This window comes from Falco peregrinus, chromosome 8 (assembly GCF_023634155.1).
Source record: "Falco peregrinus isolate bFalPer1 chromosome 8, bFalPer1.pri, whole genome shotgun sequence".
Taxonomy (NCBI): Eukaryota; Metazoa; Chordata; class Aves; order Falconiformes; family Falconidae; genus Falco; species Falco peregrinus.
The window spans coordinates 64,054,574-64,077,709 of NC_073728.1; the positions used below are offsets into that span (position 1 = coordinate 64,054,574).

At 36.9% G+C, this 23,136-nt stretch overlaps 1 protein-coding gene across 1 annotated transcript; it reads left to right on the top strand.

Annotated features, from left to right (window-relative positions):
• RAD50 (RAD50 double strand break repair protein) lies at positions 1 to 23,134 on the top strand. Its single transcript, XM_055812310.1, has 26 exons — positions 1 to 74; positions 1,195 to 1,371; positions 1,775 to 1,858; positions 2,092 to 2,243; positions 2,853 to 3,038; positions 3,188 to 3,392; positions 3,856 to 3,984; positions 4,754 to 4,919; positions 5,748 to 5,941; positions 6,519 to 6,725; positions 7,593 to 7,775; positions 7,961 to 8,118; positions 9,022 to 9,197; positions 9,899 to 10,136; positions 11,554 to 11,743; positions 12,666 to 12,792; positions 13,027 to 13,220; positions 13,500 to 13,610; positions 14,185 to 14,277; positions 14,357 to 14,470; positions 15,273 to 15,400; positions 16,140 to 16,364; positions 19,415 to 19,500; positions 19,848 to 19,990; positions 22,187 to 22,320; positions 22,669 to 23,134. The coding sequence occupies exons 2-26, from the start codon at positions 1,243 to 1,245 to the stop codon at positions 22,853 to 22,855; spliced, it is 3,939 nt and encodes a 1,312-aa protein (XP_055668285.1). The 5' UTR covers positions 1 to 74; positions 1,195 to 1,242; the 3' UTR covers positions 22,856 to 23,134.
• The last annotated feature ends 2 nt before the right edge of the window (positions 23,135 to 23,136 follow it).

Consider the following 23,136-nt stretch of genomic DNA (forward strand, 5'->3'; position numbering starts at 1 on the left):
CCGCCATTGCCGGGGCGTGGCGGTGGCGGGCGCGGTGGCTGCCGGGGCGCGCGGGACGGCGGCGGCGAGCGGAGGTGAGCGGGCTGGGGAACCGGGCGGCGGCGGGCTTGGGGGGGGGGGGGCGGGCAGGGCCACGGCCGCCCCCGCCGCGCCGGTGCCATCGCCTCTCCCTGGAAAATGTTCCACCCCCGCTGCAGCGCGGAGCTCCGGGCGGGAAACTCCCGCTGCCCACCTCTGCCCCAGCAGCGCGGTTTCTCCAGGAAATGCCCTTTCCCGCCCGGTGCCCCCACCGCTGCCGCCTGCCTCCAACCGCAGCGGCGGCCGGGCCGGGCCTCGCCTCGCTGGGCCTCCCCGGAGGCGTCTGGGCTGGGGGAGCGGGGTGCCGGGGAGAGCCCAGAGGGGCGAGTGGGAGCGCTCCGAGCAGCGCGCTTTCGCCCGTGTGAAACATCTCAAATGCACGGAAATGCACGCCTGAAATACACGTGTTGACCCTGGCTCGGTAGGGCCGGAGTTGCCCACCCTGCGGACGGGGCTGCTCCCGCCTAGGCCTACCTGCCCCTGGGCCTGCTTGCCCGTGGGCCGGCCTGCCCCTGCCCCTGGGCCTGGGCCTGGGCCTGGGCCTGCCCACCCCTGGGCCTGCCCACCCCTGGGCCTGCCCTGCCTGCGTGCCTCTGCCCCTGGGCCTGGGCCTGCCTGCAGCTGCAGCCAGGCAAGCCTCCTGCTTTTTTCTTGCCCCTCATACCAGGACAAGGATAATGCTGGGTGTCCCATACAAATTAGAACACGGCCCTGGGAGAAACAGGAGGTAGCAAAGTTTGCACAGTGTTGGGTGTTGCAGTACAATGGTGGATTTTTACAGGGAAGAAAATGTTGGGGCCTCTGTTATGGTTGGGGCATTCTGAAAGCATGTGCATGGGTTTTGTGATGTGGAATAAAGTGTTATTTTTGGCCATTGTTGTTGATTTAATGATAAATAGTATGGCACCTCTCTTAACTTGCAGTTGATTAGCTTTTCAGTTTAAAAAAATGAGTTTTGCCTTCATATGTTCTTTACCTTGAGCCACAGCTGAAGAGCTTTAGCTGTGTTTTTAAAGATGTTCATAATATTTGGTGCATGTATAGATGTGTTGTCAGCTTTCAGTGATATGCTGTGGTTTTTGCCTTCTAGATTTTTCACAAAACTTTATTTTACAGGATTTATAACATTTACGTTTCTGACTTTGGAAGAAAAGTTCTGCAGAAATGTCAAGGATTGAGAAAATGAGTATCCTTGGAGTGAGGAGTTTTGGGGTAGAGGATAAAGACAAACAAATTATCACTTTCTTTAATCCATTAACTATTTTGGTGGGACCAAATGGTGCAGGAAAAACGGTAAGATTTGCTGTATATTTAGTTTTGGATTCTAAATAGTCTGAAAGGCCTCAGAGTGGGCATAATGATCTCTACATCAAAGTATTAATAATAATGAAAAATCTTGCTGTTGACTAAGTATTGTGGTGTTTAGCATTGTTAGAGATCTGCTTTCACACCTGGATTTTGCAGAGCACTGATCGATATTTTTCATATGAAACTGATCCAGATCCTGATTAAAACAAATTTTGCAAAGTACCATATTCTCATGATACTAAAAAAAAATAATTTTATATCTTGTTTCTCTTTCCTAGCATGTTTAACTCACTTGTAAATATTTTGGCTTTTACTAGTTTTGCCTGTAGGCCCTCTTGTTTACTCTAAATTGCCATTATAACTATATACTTTTTTTCTCGTTTCTTAGACTATCATTGAATGTCTTAAGTATATATCCACTGGAGATTTTCCTCCTGGCACCAAAGGAAACTCATTTGTTCATGATCCAAAGGTAACAGTCATACCGACTGTATTAACTGTGTGTTTACTCTAAAGTGAATAACTGCATTCAGGGTTATGATGAAAACAGGGATACTAAAATTCTAGGCAGACATGAGCTGACTATCGTTTCAGGAAAAACAGAGCACTGAGAGGGAGGTTAGAACATTACGCACAGCTGGGATGGTACCTATTCATTTGGACGTTGAGAAGAATTTCTCTTTAATTTTTTTGTTTCTCCTAAAGGTTGCCAATGAAACAGATGTTAGAGCTCAGATTCGATTACAGTTTCGAGATATAAACGGAGAGCTTGTAGCTGTCCAGCGATCCATGGTCAGTACGCAGAAAGGCAAGAAAACAGAATTTAAAACACTGGAAGCTGTCATTACTAGAACAAGGTAAGTTGTCAGTTTTTTTTTTTAACTTTGACATAAAGAGCAGTTTGGGTTTTGTATAATTTTATGTATAAGAGAAGACAAAACTTCATAATGTATTCCTTGAAGTAGCTACCAGTGCTTTTAGACAAAAACTGTGTAGTTTCATCACTTTATCTATTAGTTGATTCAGAAATCCTACATTTGATAGCCACTACTTTTTGAAAACTACTTACATCTGTGAACTTGCATTTATTTGAAAATTGTATTAATAATGATATGGTTTGAAAGGAGCATTGTGTGGAGTATGTGGGCTTTACTTCTTTTAGCACCATTTGCAGTTTCAGATCGTTGTTGGCCCATGTTTAACTCCAGTCTCCACTGTTTAAAAAGTGTATTGATTTCATTCAAGATGTCTTTTCTCCCTGTGGTGGTTTTGCATAGTTTTAAAATGTGAAATAGTTTTGACTACAAATATTGACTGGGTTAAAGGCAGGTGTTGAAAATGGTAATTGTGTGCTTAAAAATTGTTACTTGTCAACATTTTGAATAGTACATTACAATGAGATTATACTGTTAAAAATGAAGTTTTACTAGAAAACTTTGGTGATTTTCTTTATCTGTGCTGCATAGGCATGGCGAGAAGGTCAGTCTGAGTTCCAAGTGTGCAGAAATTGATCGAGAGATGATCAGCGCCCTTGGTGTTTCCAAAGCAGTGATTAACAATGTCATTTTCTGCCACCAAGAAGAATCCAACTGGCCACTAAGTGAAGGGAAGGCCCTGAAACAAAAATTTGATGAGATCTTTTCAGCAACAAGGTTTTTCTCTTTACTATAAATAAATAAAAACTAAGTGACAAAATGTCTTCTCTAATAATGTAGGTGTGAATGACAATGTCTAAGACATTGTTTCATACATCAGTATTGCTATATTGCCAATAGGATCTGAAATTTTGTCTTTTTTTAAGGTATATTAAAGCACTTGAAACTCTCCGTCAAGTACGACTGAAACAAAGCTTTAAAGTAAAAGAGTGTCAGACAGTACTGAAATTCCTAAAACAGAATAAAGAAAAAGCACAGGACATCCAGGATCAGCTTAGCCATAGAGAGGCTCAACTGGCTGCTTCTAAGGAGAACGTAAAATCAATTGAGAGTCAACTTGATCCTCTAAAGGTAATTTGCATGGCGATTGCATTAAGACTTTAATACAAAACAATACATAAGTACTAAAGCTCACAGAAAAATGTCAAAGCTGAACAAATTTATTGATTATAAAGCCTCACACTTTTATGTTGTGTTATCTAATCCTTGGCTCTGAAGCAGAATCAAATGTATGTCAGCAAACCTGGCAGATGCTGGTCTAAATCTGTTGGAGGTTTAAGAACATAGTTTGTGAAATTCATCTAGCACTGTTCTTTTGTAGCTTAACTTAAAATCTCTCTCAAGTTTAGCTGATAACTAAAACTCTTATAAACGACAACTAAAACAAAAACTAAAACTTAAAACCACCTATTTTAAAAAAATATTTTGTAAAGGTGAAGGTTTTACACTTGGACTACTATATTGTATAGAACTATTGATTATGGGATTCATAAGCTGGTGAGATATTTTACTTACAACATTCTTTCCTTTGCAGACTTCGCTGGCAGCGGTTGAACAGAATCTCATAAAAGCAATGAGGCTAGACAATGATGTGAAGGCCCTGGAGAGCAGGAGACGGCAGATGGAGAAAGATAATCAAGATTTGCAACAGAAGATGGAAAAGGTTGCCTTCTAAATTCCGTGCTGCCATCCTTTCTGCTGAAGAATCAGGCTGTCTTTTGCTACCCCGTGAACTAAGTATATAATTCTGTTACGCATCAGGTGTTGGTGAAAAATATTATCAGAGCCCACATAGCTCTCGTGATATTATCAGATATTGCAAATATGGCGGAATAAAGTTATGTTAGTTTTATGTGTAATTTGGCTTAAATGGCTTTTTAACTTTTCCTTCCACCATAGACTAGCTTTTCAGGAAGACAAATGCTGACAAAAGTTTTCATCAAAGCGATAATTGCTGGTAACAATGCCCTGCAGTGTGCAACTTGAACGTACCTACCTCTCACAGTATGTAGATGATAGCCAGCACTTGTTTTGACCGGTATGGGATGTCCCCTGATGTTAATATTGTTCATCACCTGGGAGATTTTTTATTTTTTTTATCTTAAAATAAGAAATAATTGTCAGTCTCCTCTTATGATTGTGCCAAGGCATTTAAAAGTTTTGACAAATGGAAGGAAATTCTTCAGTGGTGAAAATTCAGATTCATGTGTTTTATCAGCCTATGGAAAAATAGATTCTCCAGTTTTGCTTATAGCAGATTCAGTTTTTCTCAGTATACGTCTTAGTGTAGAAATCCTTTGTGGGAGGTGTTTATCTCTTTTTTTCTTTAATTCTGTTATGGTAAATACTGTACTTTCTTTAAAACATTGATAATTGGCTTGTGAATTTAGTGAATACAGGATAAAGTTAGCTTTTTGTATTTGGTAATACAGGTTTTTCAAGGAACAGATGAACAACTAAGGGATAGATACCAGAACCACCAGAGAGCAGTGAAGGAGAAGGAGAAGAGATTGTCAGACTGTAAGCGTGAATTAGATAGAGCCACTAAAGAATGCCAGAGATTTAACAGTGAAAAATCAGAACTACTTATTGAACAAGGTATTTTAGACTTCTGTAACCTTGTATTTGTATTTTAGTGTAATTAAGATCTGAAATGAAACTACTGATAATAATTGGAGGGTTCTGAACTGGACAAAACTGAAATGTTTATTAGTTTGGGGTCAGCTGCACGCTATGGTATGAAAATCTCACAGGTGGGTGGGTTTTAGTGTTTTTCTGCTGGAGTTTCCAATGTGCGCTTGTTCTGAGCTATAGTTACAACATGCAGTACATTTGTTCTTAAATTGACCATTCTTTATAAAAATATTCCAAATACGGTGGCATAGAACAGTGTCAGTCTAGCAGTTTACAACAGAGTTGTTTTCACTGTCTGAGCATCTTTAGGTGATGACAATACCTGCTAGCCAGATGTGATTGTATAACTATGTTTTAATCAAGAGGAATGTGAAAGCTGAATGCTTGGCATTCCCAGAGTCAGGGCTGGGGACTAGTCAGAGGGCTTTAGGATAATACTCTTTCATACATTGTGTGTTCTATTTTGATGGACTATGGCTATTTCAGTAAAGCTGCAGTAGTTGAGATGCAGAATATATGCTTACATGAAGTATATGTGGACTTTATTTGTTCATAAATAATATTTCTTTCATGTTTTAAGAGGCTTTATTTTAAATTATTGATTTATTTAATTAATACAAATTTAGTTACGTGCAATCACAATCATTTAAGCTACAGCTTATTTGTACTGTGGAGCTTTTTGTGGTGTTTAAAAATGCTTCAGTTTCAAACACCTTAAGAAAATAGTTACATCTTAAATGTATCTTATGCCTCAGTTTTGGAGCGTTTATGTCATGTTTTCTTTCTGTGAAGGTCGTCTTCAACTGCAAGCAGATCGTCACCAAGAATACATCTCGACGAGGGATTCGTTAATTCAGTCTTTGGCAGCACAGCTGGAATTAGATGGTTTTGAGCGAGCACCTTTTAATGAAAGGCACATTACCAGTTTTCAGAGGTTGTTGAAGGAAAGACAGGAAAGAGATACAGAAGCTGCGAATCATTTGACGGTAAGAATGTTGGGTTTTTAGTAGTGTAGTTAGTTATTAGTGTATTATTGGTCCATATGTGTCTTCATGGTGCTGGGAGGAAGAAGAAGAATGTTGTTGGGGAAAAACTGAAGCCATGTGGGTTTTTTCTAGAATTTTTCACTATGGGTTGCCTAAATCTTTCCATGGAAATCAGTTTTGGAACTAAAAGTGGTCATGAAGTGATCTGAATTGCCAAATCTATTGGACAGGCAGTTATTCAAACAGGTTTTTCTTAGCAGCCCTCTTGTGCAGGTGGATCACTGACAAGCTAAAAAAAACTGAGGCAGAATTACAGACAAGTGGTTTAAAAATAAGCAACTTTTTGTTGAAGTCATCTTCAAAAATGGAGTTGTTCTCGTAGAACGCTGCTGGTATGATGCATGTGCATTTTCCTATGGAAATATTTCAGCAGAAAGTTTTTGACAAGTTTTAGTTACCTAAGTATTTCAATGTCTTGTATTACAGTGGTGAATATTTGCATGCTAGTGTGAAGAAGTGTTTTTAAATGTTTTTTTCCTATGAAAACAATGAGTATGTTGTTGCTGACTTCTTTCAGAGAGAATTTGTACGAAAAGAAGCAATGAAACAAAAACAGATAGATGAAATAAGAGACAAGAAAACTGGGTTAGAAAGAACTATTGACCTGAAATCAGACATTCAAAATAAGAAACAAGTTGAGCTGAAGAATGTAAAATACGAATTGCAGCAGTTGGAGGCGTTTTCAGACAGAATTGTGGAGTTGGATCAGGAGATTGTCAAGACAGTAAGTTAATATAATTGAAAAATGTGTAGAAATTTTAAGTAAAAACTTTGGGCTTTATCATTACAAAACCCCTGAACAAACCTCTTGATGTTTACTCCATCTGATGCGTTTTTACCTTTTTAATACCCTCTCCATGCTTTGTCTGTTTAGGTGGTGCACCCTTTTGGGCAGGGACTATTCACTACTTTGTTTTTGTACAGTGCATGCATAAATATACTGCTTCTGCTTGGTGAGTTATAAATAGGGTAATACCCACAGTTGGGGATGTCATAAGATTAGTCAGTCTTAAATTATTGGGCCAGAAGAATATGACCTAAAGTGCTACACTACCTACATTTTTCCAGATAACTTGTCTGTGAGTGAACTAGTTGGTTGTAAGTGTTTGATCTGATGAAGTATTGTAAATTTACAAGCATTTTTTGTCCCAGTTGAACAGCTGGTTATGCCTTTGTAGCCAAATATCTTATGTTTGTTAGTAGCGTGTGAATTCAGTGCTTGACAGCGTTTCTTCTAGCCTCACTAGGATAATTCCAAATTTAGTGTACAGTAAATGCTCAAATACAGAGAATCAAACTATATATGAGTGAGCTTCCTGAAGCTAAATCACAACATTACAGCTTACAGTAAAAGCATGAGGAACTTGGGGCAGTACTACATTGCAGAACGGTGCATCCAGTATCTGCTTGACTTTCCCCGTGCCAACATCACAACCTTTGTCCTTTTTCAGATATTCTTTACAAATCTTGTGTCATTCCTGTAACAGCTAATGATACTGATACTGGGCAGCTTAAGAGCTTTCTTTCATTTCCTTTAGTTAGAACTTTATTGATTAGTGTGATTATTTAAGTCTTCTGGGCTTTTGTTTAGGAACATGAGCTGGAGAAGGCTGAGAAGAACAACAATGTAGAAGCACTCAAACTGGAAGTACAAACTCTGCAAAATGAGAAAATAAACCTGGACAAAGCTCTTAGAAGGTTGGATCAAGAGATGGAACAGCTGAATCTACATACCACGACAATTACCCAAATGGACATGCTGAAGAAAGACAAAGTAATTTTTCTATCATCATCTCATAAGAGAGGGACATGAAAGATTTGTGTATTTTTCAGGTGTTTATCAACAATCATATGTAAAGCTTCTGCCTGATTTCACAGAAGCCATTAACTTCATGAATGTATTGAGCGACATAAATATGAAGATATGAAAAAATTAATTTAAATGCTTCATTTCCCCAGGCAGACAAAGAAGAGCAGATTAGAAAAGTAAAATCAAGACATTCTGAGGAACTGACATCACTTTTAGGATACTTTCCGAATAAAAAACAACTTGAAGACTGGCTTCATGGTAAAAATAGAAAGATTAATCAGACAAGGGATGATCTTGCTGACCTTAAGTAGGTATTAATTTAACTGACTATGTCTCCATAAGTATTTCTGCAATCATTAATGTAAATGTTGGAAAGTTTAATATGCTTAACATACCTGGTACTTTAATTCATTATTATTTACTTATAAAAATAAAAAGAAAAAAGCAAAGTCAAAGAAAGCATCCTGCAGAATTTGCGTAATGTATAGCTGATACAATTTGTGCTAGTTACTACAAATGTTGTGATTTTATTATGTCAAAGGCAGCACTAAAAGCAGATCAAAACACTGTTCTGGAACATCCTTAATTGTTTGTATGTGCTGGAGTGGAAACTACTGGTCTTCTGACTTTCTTATAAGTCACAGAGTGGTTAAGAGACTGTATCACAATTTCATTTACCTGTTCCTGATTTCATTTGATTATATCAAACAATTTGTTTAAAAGAGTAGGTAACATCACCACACTGTGTAGTGATACACATTAAACTTCCACAAAACAAAAAATATCTAAGATTGAAGTATAAAAATACTTCATAATTCAAAAGTATGTACGGAACAGGGGTAGATGCTGCATTCTTTGCGTAAGATGTTCAATAATACCTCATAAGCAATAACTGCTGTAGGGGAGAAAAGTTTGTATTGTATTATTCTATGAAGTTTTGTATGGTTTTGTTTTTAGGAATTAGTTTCTCATCAGTAAACATCTAGAAAACAAATAAGAATTAAAATGAAACACACACATGAAACACTACACACACTGTAGATTCATAAAATGTTGATATTATGGATTTCCTGAAAAGTCATTAAAGAAGAACTGGTGAACAGCTCTGTAATACCAATTTCAAATTAACTTCCCATGTTTTTGTTTTTGCTTAAACAGTTTAAAATCTTTGGGGTTTTGTAATAAAAGAGTTTATGCATTGATGTTTCAGCAAACGACTGGCATCAGCAGAATATCATAAAACATATGTCAGTAACGAGCTGAGAAAAAAAGAAGCACAGTTGTCTCTTCATGAAGCAAAACTTTTTGATGTTTGTGGAAGCCAAGATTTTGACAGTGATCTGAAGAAACTTCAGGATGAAATTGAAAAAAGTTCAAAACAGCGAGGTAAATTCATACATAGCTCTACTTTTTCCCCTGAAGCTTGTTTTAAATGTAAGCCACAGATACTGAGATCGTCTGTTGCTTTTGCAGAGCAAACAGCAGGCATGGAAACTTAAGGGAGATTATTACTGAATCTTAGTATTCTTCAGCAATTTTTCCTTATCTTTATTACTATTTCTCTTTTACACTTAATCGCAATCAGTTATTTGAATTCTTTCAGTTAATTATCTTATTATGAGTAAATGAAATGTATGCTTTGGGTCACTGTGTACGTAGATCGTGACCTTCTCAAAGCTAAGGAGATGTTTGCGTGTGTGCATCTGCCAGGTGTGAAGACAAGCACGAAGCCAGCCTTTTGGCATGAGCTTGGCCCATAGGGCCTACTACAGTCTGAAAGTAATTAATTTCTGCAGGAAGTCCACACTTCCACTGGTTCATTACAGAGGGATGAGCGTGGTTTAGTAAAACAAGACTCTTTAGAATAATTCAGGTTTACAAGGACTTGAGGAGGTGATGTAGGGCAACCTGTTGAAATCAGGGGCAGTGCTGAATTCAGACAGCGTCACTTATGGCCATTTCGGTTTCCTGCCTTTGTGATTTTGTGGGTTATAGTTTTGTCTTTGTTTATGGTAAGTACATACCTAGTTTAGATCTGATTATAGAGTATTTATTCAACATAAAGTCTTTCTTTCTTTTTAAACCAGCTGTGCTTGCTGGAGCCACTGCAGTTTATTCGCAGTTCATTACACAACTGACAGAGGAGAACCAGTCATGTTGTCCAGTTTGTCAAAGAGTTTTTCAAACAGAGGCTGAACTGCAAGATGTAATTAGTGATCTACAGTCTAAGCTGCGTCTTGCTCCAGACAAACTGAAGTCAACAGAGTCTGAGCTTAAAAGAAAAGAGAAAAAACGTGATGAAATGATGAGTCTTAAACCACTTAGGTAAAGTACTTCACAAACTATATTGTTGCAAGCTGTTTTCTTTCAAATGCTTGGGTTTTTACTATTAAAAATTATGTAGACATCAAGGAGGCTTTATTTCAGGGCTAGTTAATTCATAAAAAAATTTTCGTTATTAAGATATGTATTTTGCTAGCATTTGTTCTCTGCTCATTTGGACTTTAATAATCAACTATTTTATATTTTTGGTATTTCTGGTCCTTTGAAGGCTCTCATGAGAGTGAGGCAGAAAACATGTTTATATACTTACTTTTCTACTGATTATTTACCCTATACAAACATAGTTCCCCTCCTTGTTATTTATCATTGTAATTTAAAATGGACAGGCTGGTTTTATTGTTACTGTTTTTCATACAGTGTCATCATAAATATGTTTCTTAAAAATGCTGAAATGGAAGGTTGTACAGACAGAATGGGAACTGAACTTCTATTAAACACCCTTTAATAATACCTTGATTTGTATCTCTTTTGACAATACTTTTGTTGCTGGCAGTTTTGTACAAATTATAATGTTCCAGAAAGGCATCTCTGGATTTTGTAGTGGATTGCCAATGCCATTTATGTTTCCTTGAGGTTCAGTCATGTTCAGTTCCATCGTTTGGGACTGCATCTCTGTCCCTGGTACTGATAATCCGTATTAGATTGGACTGGATTTATTCCTTTAGTTATTTAAAAAATCTTTTTATCTTGTGGATTTTATGGTTTGTGGTTGTTTTTTTTAACTTGCAGGGTAATACAAGGTGTAGGTAGTACTAACAAATTCAGGAAAAGTGCCTACAGTATTTTCCAGTTTCCAGGCTGAATTAGTCTGCGTTTTTAAAGCTATGAAAATTCTAGATAGGGTGTTTTGTTGCCTACCTTTTCTCTTCCTGTTGCCTCCCTCCAAAACATAAATAAGTAACACTAGCCCTAAAGGGTTTTTGTCAAGGGTCCTGGTTTTTTTTTCTTAGCAAATGAACAGCATTTGAAGTAAGGGTGGAGCATGCAGGTTTCCTGCCAGTCGGCGAAGAGGGTCTAGTCTCAAAAAATTTGCAGACCATTGTTCTGAGAGAGTTTGGAGAATATATATGTTCGAGGGTAGACCTTCCCTTCACAAGAGGGCACTCTTGTACAGTGGGTTTAGATCCAGTCTGAGCTCTTGCTGTAATTAAGTTAAAAACCAAAAGAGATTTTGTTTGCTTCTTTGTTTCAACTCACCTATCTAAAATGAGAGATGTATTATCTTAGCTAAATATAAAACAAGCTTAATCAAATGTAGGCAAGGTTAAGGGGATACTATTTCAGCTAAATTTAGTCTTCCACTATTAAATCATATCACCAATTTTGTAATCTCAGAAGTTGTAAGCTTATGCTACTGTTTTTAACAAAGGAAACTTAATGGATTTGTATTTTCCTTAAGGCAAACTGTAGTTGAACTCCAAGATAAGGACATACCAAACTTGAGGAACAAGATACAGAATGTACAGAGGGATTTAACAGGCCTGAAGGGTGAGATAGAAGAACAGGAATCGTTCTTGCAAAAAGCTTTGTCTGAGGAGGAAGGTGCCAAGGCACGTTTACAGGATATAACACTAATGGAAAGGTACCAGGTATGCTTTGGTAATTTCTTTTGATACATAAAATTATACTCACTTACTAGCATTTAAATATGTAATTATTCAATAATATAACAAAACAATAATATAACAAAACTTTGAAGCCTAAAGACTTTTCAAGCAAGTAAAAAGACTTTAAAAGATGGCATTATGTAGGTGATCTTGGTACTAGAAAAACCCCTCTAAGTTTTATGTAATGATTTTTTCATTTGAGGACCACAGAGTCCCTTGAGTTCTGACTCAGTTCTGTGCTATAGTAACTGGGAAAAGAGGTCTAATCCAGAACTTGAGCATGATCACAAGTATACCAAAGTGTTTTTTGGTCCTCATAGTCATTATAGTTCAGTGTATTCTCAGGATCTATGCTGTGTACTTTCTGAAATCTTGCCACATGTGCGTCCTTGTTCTGTGCCCTTCAAATATATGGTAAAGGGGAATGGATATCCTACACTTTTTATTAGACTGCTTTGAACAGTCTTCGTGCCTTTGTTACCAACACAAAATATTTGCTCTGTTGAGAACCACAAGATGAACAGTTATGCAGAGAACCTGGGGCTGAGCAAAGGACTGAGTATTTCACGAGTGGGAGGTGCAGCAGCTCCTGAGGCTCCAACAGTTCTGTTTTTGGAGGGACAGATAGCACATGTAACTGTTCTGAGGTGGGCTGATGTCAAAAGCCCATCCATCCGTACTGACCGATTTCCTCTATCAATTAGGAATTCCAGTTTCTAGTAGCCTGTGGGCTGACATAACCTTATTGCTAGTGATGTGACATTGCTCCAACAGAGGAGGTAAATTTGAAGGTCTTGAGTCATGTGTGCCTCCAGCCCCAAGCTTGTTCTTGTGTGCTAAAGGTAAAAACTACATTGTTAAACAATAATACAATAGTAATAGTACTTTTCCCTCATACTTTCAGACTGATATTAGGGATGTTGAACGAAAAATTGCTCAGCAGGAGGCTAAGCTACTAGGGGTTGATTTAAGTCGAACTGTTCTACAAGTAAGCCAAGAAAAACAAGAGAAAAAACACTTGTGGGATACAGGTAGGTCATGCAAAACTGGTATTTAATTTTTGTATTGAAAAAAGTGTTCCAGACTTCCTACCATTAAAATTTTAGTTGACTAATTTTACTTTCTGAAATAGCTGTATTCTAATAGTTTGTTGTTTTGGTGTTCTGGAGTCATACTAGCTTAATTTAGAGTTAAATTTTCATAAGGAAGACAATAAATGTTTTTAATAACAGATTGTTTCACTCCGTGTTTGCTTTCGTCTGCAGTTACTGGTAAAATTGAGTTAAATCAAAAACTCAAGCAAGACCAGCAAAATCAGATTCAGCAGCTAAAGAGTACAGTTAATGAGCTTAAAGCAGAGAAACTTCAGATTTCCAGCAGTATGCAGCGTCGTCAACAACTGGAGGAACAAACAGTGGAATTAACCACTGAGGTTCAGTCCTTATGCAGAGAGATTGAGGTAGGAAGTACTCCTAAGTATTTAACCCTTAGCTTTGTTGTCCTGGGGAAAAATAAATAATACTGTATACTAGCAATTAAAATACATTTTTAAAAGTTTCTCCTGTGCTGCTATCTTTGCAAACTTCCAGAACTTTATTAACAGATATTATCACATCTTTTGTTTTTAACACACTCAAAAAAAGAAAGAAGTAACCACATGACTTTTTTACCACTTGAAAAATTATTGATCTTTAACAAACTGAGAAAATAAAAAGGACTTTCTCCAACTACTTTTCAGGAAGCAAAAGAACAAATACTGCCTTTGAATGCAACTTTAGAGACACTGCAGCAGGAGAAGGAAGATCTAGTCAATAAAAGGACTGCAAGTAATAAACAAACACAAGAGAAGGTTTGTTTGCTTTTGGCGTATCTCAGAGATAGGATTATGTATTGTTTTTCAGGCATGGATGGAAGCTGTGGTAATGAGTTTGGTTTTAGGAAACAGCAGTGACTTTAGTGAATGCTTTGGATTGGTGGAGCTTTTAGTTATGTTCCTTTTCTTCCCTAAATCAGATTAACTCAATTGTAATTAACCTTTGGCAGTCATGTCAAAAAGCTTCTAGGGACACATGGCAATATTTAGTGACCAGTGATATTAAAAAGCCTTTCTAATAGATCCAAGAGGAATAGCAGGGATGACTGTAATCTGTCCTTGACAAAAGACAATCTCTTTTTTTCTCAGGTGAAGTGTCCCTCTTGTGTAAGCACGGATGAGTGACTTACCGTTTGTTTTGGAAAACATTTTCATGATAAAAAGGTGTATCTGGCTTTCAAAAGCTGAAGGCTTTATTAGTAAATTAAAGGGATTTATGATAAGGAATTGTACTTTTGACAGTAGTGTTGTCCAGTATCTAATCTTTGATACAGAGCATATCAGTTCTTGGACATAAGACTACATTTCATTCGAAATCTTCTCCCTGCAGATAGATGTCATAAAAGAGAAAGCTAAAGACATAAACAAGTATGTGAAAGAAATTGAAAACTATATTCAACAAGGAAAAGACGATTATAAAAAGGTAACCTAAAAAACAGTCACTAAAATACTACTTCAAAAGTACTTTCGTGTTTAAGTCATATACTATTTTGTTTCTTTAGCAAAAGGAGTCTGAACTGCGTGAAGTAAATTCTCAGTTAACTGCCTGTGAGAAACAGAAAGAAAAGATAAGCAAAGAGATGGAAATGATCCGACAAGATATTGACACTCAAAAGGTAGATGAGTTGTTTAACATTAAAGTATATTTTGCATAGCTTAAATAATTTCAGATTTTGGTTTAAGTCTGCCTAGGTCCGTAGTGGTGCAAAGTTTGTCTCCTCCTGTTTTCTTAATCAGTTGTTAATGAGAATAGCTGCTATACATGCATTAGGCTGGAAAAAGTCTTGACATTTGTGTATGCAAAAGTATAGATGCATTTTAAAAAACTTTTATCTCTAACTGTCATTTTGTGGTATTTCCAAAAGGGTTAAATCTGCTGGGACAGTAGCCAGCATTTTCAAAAGTGCCTTTGTGTGGAGAATACCTGCCTTCTGAAGTAAGGTACCAAACTGCAGGTACCAAAAGTTGCTAGTTACTCCAGTTTTTGTCGTGTACTTTAAATTTTTGGGTATATATTTCAAGTACTGTTTACATTCTTTTTAGGAGAGATGTCTTTCCCTATTCTACCCCACCACTTACTGTCTAACTTGCAGAACTGAAATGGGGGACTTTGTTAAATCTCATCCTAAATTACTTGCCCCATTTGAAACCTTGATTAATATTTGCACGTAGGATCGGTCTTGTGTTCACCTGTGACAATGAATACTGTTGGGCATTATTTCAGACTGGAATATGGAATAATAATTCTGATTTCTATTATACCCTATTTCTAGCACAAGGTAAGTTCTCACTGTGATAATATTCGTTGTTGTCAATTACTTTAGCTTGCAGCATGTTTTAGAGTTGCGCAGAACTCGTACTTTGTAATTGAGAATCAATATACTGAAGCATATACCTTCTTTCTTTCTGTGGAGATAGATACAGGAAAGGTGGCTGGAGGATAATCTTACTTTGAGGAAACGGAATGAAGAGCTCAAAGAAGTTGAAGACAATATAAAACAACTGGTGAAGGAGATGGGAGAAATGAAAGTCCCACAAATGAAAAAGTAAGCATCTTCAAAACAGCATGGCATGTTTTGCACAATAATGCACTGAATATCCGAATGCAATACTCACTGTGCTTTAGTGTGTTTCCTGGTCCACGTTTCTCCGCATTCACATAGACTACTTCCTCCTTCAAACTCATGTTTGCATAGTCCAATCCTTTTTTTTTAATGACTTCCACTGCTAAATCCACATTTAAAAAATAATGCATGTCTCTGGATAAGAATATTTGGTTTTCATTTTCAGTCTGCTCACTTAGGTCTCAGCATCAAATTTTATATTTACTTGAATAGTTTAATATTAATTGCTTAGATAATAAACATTTTTGAAAAGGAGTTAACCCTATGCTGGTTCTTACGTGTGAACTATTTATTTAGCTTTCTAGAGGTTACCCAATTAATTAGTCTTATTTTGCTTAGTATCCCAATTTAATTCTACTGGTGAAATTATCAAGTTCGAATTCCATACAATTAACTTGCTTCTCCCAATCAGAATAGCAATTTGAATATGTTCTTAACAAACAAAGATATTTTTATTTCAATAATGTCTTGATTTCAGTGATGGATTTTGGATTACTACAGTTTCAATTGTTACAGTCTTTATAGGTACAATATAATGAGCTACTGTCTAACATAAACTCAAAACTAGAACCTTGATTAAAAAATTAAATCATTAATTATAAAAGACTTAATATTAAATCATTAAATACAAAAGACTTGTATATCAATTATGGTTTCACAGTGAACAAAAACATTTAGAGGAGAAAATAGAATCTCTGAAAAGAAACCATCATGTTGCACTTGGCCGACAACGTGGATTTGAGGAAGAGATTGTTCGGTTTAAAAGGGAGCTTCAAGAGTCTCAGTTCAAAGATGCAGAGGAAAAATACAGGGAGATGATGATTGATATGAGAACAACAGAGCTAGTGAACAAAGATCTGGACCTTTATTACAAGGCTCTTGATAAGTAAGTATTGTCATATGATGGTAATTCTTAAATGTTTTTGTCTTTACTGATAACCTGGATACAAAAGCAGCTTTCAGTTTCAGACTTTCAGAGGTAACTTAATATATTATAATATTATATATAGTAACATATATATTACTATATATAATATACATATTATATAAATAGTAAATTGATATAATTCTTTGAGATATATAATCACTTCTCTTTATAAAATCCGGCATTTAAACATTAAGATAACATATCAAGGTACAACTTTTAAAGTAAATTAATGAAAATAACAAACTGCACAGGATTGGTAGGATGTAGGAAATTTTTAAGATAATGCATATAATGTACATACAGTTAATGCATTGGTCATAATAACTGGAGTTTAACTAAGTCTAGTGATCATTATCATTTTATTCTCAGTTCTCTGTAGGAGCTATTTTGAGTTATGGCTGTACATGCTTGCAATGCAACAATTCAAGTCGAGAGAAAGAACAGTGAGTGAACCCAACACATCACCTGTCTGTGCCTTCTGTGCTGAATTCTTGGTCTGAAGTAATCTTTTGATGGGTTGCCTGTGGTTAGAGAAGTCCAGACAATAAACACATTCAGGTTTGGTTTTCATATGAAAACATGTGGAAGAACCAGTGGAGCCGCACGCTGTTCCTCTGTCCCTATGCCTCTGTAGCTTTTTTTTCCCACTTGGAGGCATTTTTAGGAAGCTTCTTTAAGTGTGTGTCCCAAAATTGCTGACAGTTTTTCTTTTTTCCTGTAACTTTGGTGGGTTTTGTTTTTGAGGGAAGTAGAGGAAAATATCACAGGATATGCAATGGATAATTGGGAGAATGTGTTTATTAAAGTTGGTTTCGCATGTTATCTCAAACACATAAACTCCACAGTAAGAGTTTATGAAAGGTGAAATCTGTGTTTAAAGTCCCTCATTATTAATTCCAGGTCTTTCTTGCATAGTCTGTCATACCACTTTCATTTCTATAGCAGTGTATTTTAGCATCTTCTGGTAGTATCTTAACATGAATAAGATATGCTACGTAGATGTCTTTTTCCCTCTGATCTTCTTCTCAGGTAAACAATTGTGGGTTTGTTTAAGGATATTACAGTTTAGAGGTGTTTTTTTCCTCTTTTCCAGTGGGGGGGGGGGGGTTGTGCTTATATTAGAGAAGGCAAGATCAAAAAGAACATGTCTTGTATTTGGTGGAAAGTGCAGTAAACTTCATGTTTGTTTCTGCTTCCTCTGGAAGGTTGTTTTCTAGTCTTGGCCTTACTGGCCAGAAATAGCATATCAAAATTCATAAACATGTACAAAGTAAAGATATGGCTCCCTAAAAAAACCGAGTATGTTCAGTTATGATGATGGAATTGCACAGAGCTATTGCAACTTGATGGACAATGGGGAAGGATCTTGGAATCAGTGGACACGTTTCAGGAAATATGAAACTGGTGCTCAGTGACAGAAAGATAAATTGATTAAGAACAGAAATAAGAGAAAGAGAAACATTTTGGCCACTGTATGAATTCCTAATACAGCCACGTCTTGAATACAACAAGGAATTTTGGTCTCCTGTATTAAGAAGGGTCTAGTAGTGCTGGAAAAAGGAGCACAGAAGAGCAATAATGCGTTGAGGGTACAGCATAACGATCGAGAAGAGAAACTGAACAGACGAGAACTTTTCAAGTTGAAAACACAATGTAGAGGAATCCCATTTTAAGCCATTTTAATGATAAAGTAAAATAAAATTAAACATAATATTAGAATGTAAGCTAAACCAAAATGTATTTTGTGAAGATCTAAATTGTTCAGAGCATGTGTAATTCTTCCCTTTCAGCTTAAATGGAAATGCACTCCAAGAATTTCCCTTGTAGAATTCAGAATCTTTTTGTATGGTATCAAATCATCTATTGTTTCTATTTAAGGCAAAACAGGAAATCAGTCTTGTAATTTCAAGAAAAATAGATAAGCATCACTTATTGGTAATCGTCTGAAAAATCGGTGAGACGAAATGTTAACTCTAATGGCCGGAGATTGAAAGCTGTATCTGTAGCTGGGGAAACCAACATTTTGGGTGTTCTGTGCTATCAGTTCATCTTTATTGACTTAATATTTAGAGGTTTATGATAAATATTGATGAGGAATGCATTCTTGGGTTTAAGTAAGTAAATAGTTGAAGACGCTTTCTTCAGAGTTAACAAGTCCTAGTAGAGTTGATACTTCAGTATTCCCCAGGACTAAGTCCTGTAAGAGGGGAGGTAGGGAAAATAGATGTAAAAGTCCGTTTCAGAAGGATATTTTATTTCCACCATATTTTTTTGAAAGAGGACATTGGCATAAATTAGGCAAGCATTTTTTTCATTACAGAGTACTTTTTCTTTAAAAAGCCAAGTTAGAAATGTAGCATCCTGTCCTTTCTTGAATGCTTTCATAAGGAATCATCTATTATTGAACTAAAGTCACATTCATACATTAACCAGGGAAATTAAATGGAAAATTATCAATGACATCCTATCATACTCTTGATGCTGAAGGTAAAGGTAGCTCTAGTCATAATGATTGTCTGGGTAATTATATTTTCGATAAGAATTCTCTGCTCTGAGGGAACTTCACAGGCTCTCCTTCCTGACTGAGACCCAGTTAGTTGCATTGTTGGAGGACTGTGCCAGTGAGTAACACTGCTGTTGCTTTGGAAGACTTAAACATCAGGTTTGTCTTCTTGGTGTCGGTCTGAAAATACACCTCACACATAAATTAGAAATCTCCTTAAAAGTCAGGTGAAGTTGCTCTCTCTTGAGTGAATGCAAATCTTTTTGTCTGTTACTCTCCTACTTCTTGAGACTGAGCTGTTTGTGCGAGTAGAATTATTTACGCAATAGAGTGTGATTAGTCTTTAGATGCTTCTGCATTCAAAAAGAACTAGTGTTTATTATATTTTTAGTGCAAGTATTTAAGAAACAGGAAGGGAGCTGCAGCCTTCCTTAAAGTTCCTGTAGTCCATAGCAGTCCATGGTTGCACCTATAACAACTTCCATTTTTTGTTGTTCTTCTTTAGAGCAATAATGACATTTCATAGCATGAAGATGGAAGAAATCAACAAAATAATTCGTGACCTTTGGCGAAACACCTACAAAGGACAAGGTATAAATATTGAAAAACCAGGATCTGAAAATAGTTTCCATTCTAAAGGTTACATTTGTTGTTCACCGCTGTAATCTTTGTATTACACATTATGTAGTAAGTTACAGAATAAATAGAGCTAATTTTCCCTTTTCCATGTTTTCCAAAGGTAGGGTTTCCTTGAAACAGGAACTGCACGAGTTCATTCTTTCAATTCTGGAAAAATGAATTTCAAAGATGGATCTATTAGTGGGAGTTCTGAATAGAATTTTGTGGTTACTGCCTGTTGTACCTCTCAACTTCCACTTAACCCTATGATATTTTTAAAGTTTTTTGGTAATGTAAAAGTGTCTCCTTCCTGTTTTCAGATATTGAATATTTAGAAATCCGTTCTGATGCAGATGAGAATGTCTCAGCCTCTGATAAAAGAAGAAGTTACAATTATAGAGTGGTGATGATAAAGGGAGATACAGCACTGGATATGCGAGGAAGATGTAGTGCTGGGCAAAAGGTAATCACATTTTATGTTTAGTATGCAGTAATTAGGATTCTGAAAACGGACGTAGGTGAATGCAAGAGAGTAACACGTTCTGAAGTGACCCTGAAGAACAGGTGGCTCCAACTCTAATTTACAATTCTGTACACCTCTCCTTCACTGTATCTGGGTTTTGCTGACAGTATGCAATATATGATTCTGAATATCTGAACCCTATTTTGAGGTGCCAGAATCCATTGTTTTGATTGGGGGCGGTCAGAGTCCCTGTAGGAGAGAAGGGTTCAGCTTCCTTCTCTCCTACAGTTCAAACCCTCCTAGTCTGTCACTTGCTAGTTACCACAGAGGGTTCCCATATCTTTAGCTCTGTTGACTTGCTCCCATATTTTTTCCTTTCTGAGGACCGGCCCTTGGTTTTCTTTTCACAACTGTGTGTTTGTCACCAAATAATCATACCATGCCATACTTTCAGGCATTGCATTTCATTCTGTCCTATCTGTGTCAGCTATCAGTTCTGCAGTCTGGCCATTCAGCTGTCTCGGAACTTTAATAATGCCCACTGGCCAAGCAGCCTGATATCACACCTGCCTTGACAGTACCAATGATCAGAGATCATCACAGTTAACCAACCACACCTCTTTCACATATTGGGGCTTGAAAGTTGTTGTTTCCACCTGTCTGTTATGTTATGATTGAGCATCTAAAACAGTCCTAAGCAAGAGAAAAGAACCAGTCTTGTTCATCTGCCTCCAAAATCACCGTCTGTACTTTTTTTCCCATACGTCAGCTCTTTAAAAGAACATATTACTTGTAGTCGTTTGATACTTGGCATATTGGTTATGCCACTCAGGCAACCAAAGCTAACTGCAGTATTACAGCAGGAAACACTGCTTCTTCCTCAGATAAACCATTTCCACTGGAACAAGCCATCTTCCTAAAAGCAGAGATAGTAGAAAGGAACAAAAATGCAGACATTTCTTCCCTGCTGGAACATTTTCTGCCCATCCTTTGTGCCCGCTGCACTGATAGTAGAAGACCTGGAGAGCCGGTCTTAAGACACTTACGGCTGTCTATGCAAGGTGCCACTGACAGCCTAGCCCACACTGCGCCTGTGTGAGGGAGATCCGTCCTCCTTCTGCAGTCGGAGCTGGAGTTTTTCTTGTTCCCTTTCTTCTACTGTACTGAAAGGGCTATATGATGGCACCAGATTTAGACCTCTTTGATGGTGAGGAAGAATTGCCATTATCTGAAGTAACAAACTGCCCACTTCCTTACCTGAAATCAAGGAACAGAACAAAATTCTACACAATATTTTTAAGTACATACAGCAAAAGAATCATGAAAGGATATTTCATGAGAAGATAAATACTGTATTGTTGCTTGTTCATTTTTATGAACATGTTGCTTGAATATGAAATGCTGTTCAAATTAATTCCCACCTGAGTGTTGATGTGTACTTAGTTTTGAAATTCCATACTAATTTTGGGGGAAATCCAAGTCATCTAAAACTGCAGTATAGACAAAAAATGTGTCCTCTCCTAAAGTAGTCTAGGATGTTACGTTAGAGTCCTATGTAAATGAGAGTGAAACTTGTTCAGTTTCTTAGCTTATGTTCTGAGAATTCTTCTTTGATCATGAACTGTGATGCCAGCAGTTGTGATAATTGGAAAGTATTTTTGGCAGCACAGTTTCCATCAAGTGTTCTGTAATTTTCACTGGTTCAGGAGATCTAATAATAATATGATTAGGCATGTTAATAAAAACCTAACATGTAAGGTGGTAAATCCTACTGTCTTCAGTTTCAGTAAGTAGTCAGGAGTGCAGTAACTCAAACTCAGTGATAAGCGTACACATATCCACCATCCCTGCTGCAGTAGGAGGGGCTGAAACAGTATAGGGGTAATGCAGATGGCAGTGTCGTAGCATCTTTACCGCAGATTGGAGTCCTTCCAAAATCTCCTGAATTTTAAGTATTTGACTTCTCTGATGTTTTTCCAGCAGTATTTTGTAGAATGGATCTTTCAATTCAAACTTGGTTTTAATGTAGTTTTTCAGTAATTATTTACTATCATTTGGAGAACTATCAGCACATGGTTATATAAACTTTACTTATGGTTTCTAATGGCTTTAAAATAGCATGTTACATGTAGTTCTTCTATAAACACTTTGAAGAGTGAGATTTTGATGGTGTGTTTTGGGGTTTTTTTTCCTTAGGTGCTTGCTTCTCTTATTATTCGTCTTGCTCTGGCAGAAACATTCTGTCTCAACTGTGGCATATTGGCACTAGATGAGCCTACTACCAATCTTGATCGAGAAAACATAGAGTCTCTTGCACATGCCCTGGTGGAGTAAGTGATCTTATGAAGCTTAAAGATTTATATTTTTCAAATGTTAAAATATAATTCCCTTCTGCTGACTATGATTAAGATGACATATCTTTGTTGGCATCTGCAAATATACATGCAAAGCAGTGGGTTTAGATTCCCTCTCCTTTATATGGAAAAGAAAAAAATACTTCTTAAATAATTTGAGGGGGTGTTATGTGGGTAAGAAGAGTTGCTAATCAGTATTAGCTTGCTTGATGGTTCATGTCATTCGTTATCAATAGTTAAATATTTTTGTGCTATGTATGTACAAGTTCTCTAAAACTAGAATGCGATTTAGATAAACATACACAGAATAATATCTCTTTGTAGGATAATTAAAAGCCGCTCACACCAGCGTAACTTTCAGCTCCTGGTGATCACTCACGATGAAGATTTTGTGGAACTTCTGGGCCGTTCTGAATATGTGGAGTCATTCTACAGGATTAAGAAGAACATTGACCAGTGCTCTGAGATCATGAAATGCAGTGTCAGCTCCCTAGGCTCATATGTTCATTAGCATTTCAAGTAATTACATATTATAGACTGGCTTAGATAGAGGTCATATTAAGGCATCTGAAAGTACAGATTCTTTGTATCATATAATGTCAAAGACTTGTAATGAATTTTAGCTAGAGTCTTAAACTATTAGATTTTTAAACTTCCTGTCTTTCTATATACTTCTGTGCCTGGGTTCAAATCACCATGAATTGGAATAATTCCATTAAATACAATGCACTTAACTTTCAAATACATTTGATGCTTTAAAAGTGAAAATAAAGTCATGATGTTCTTTGCATA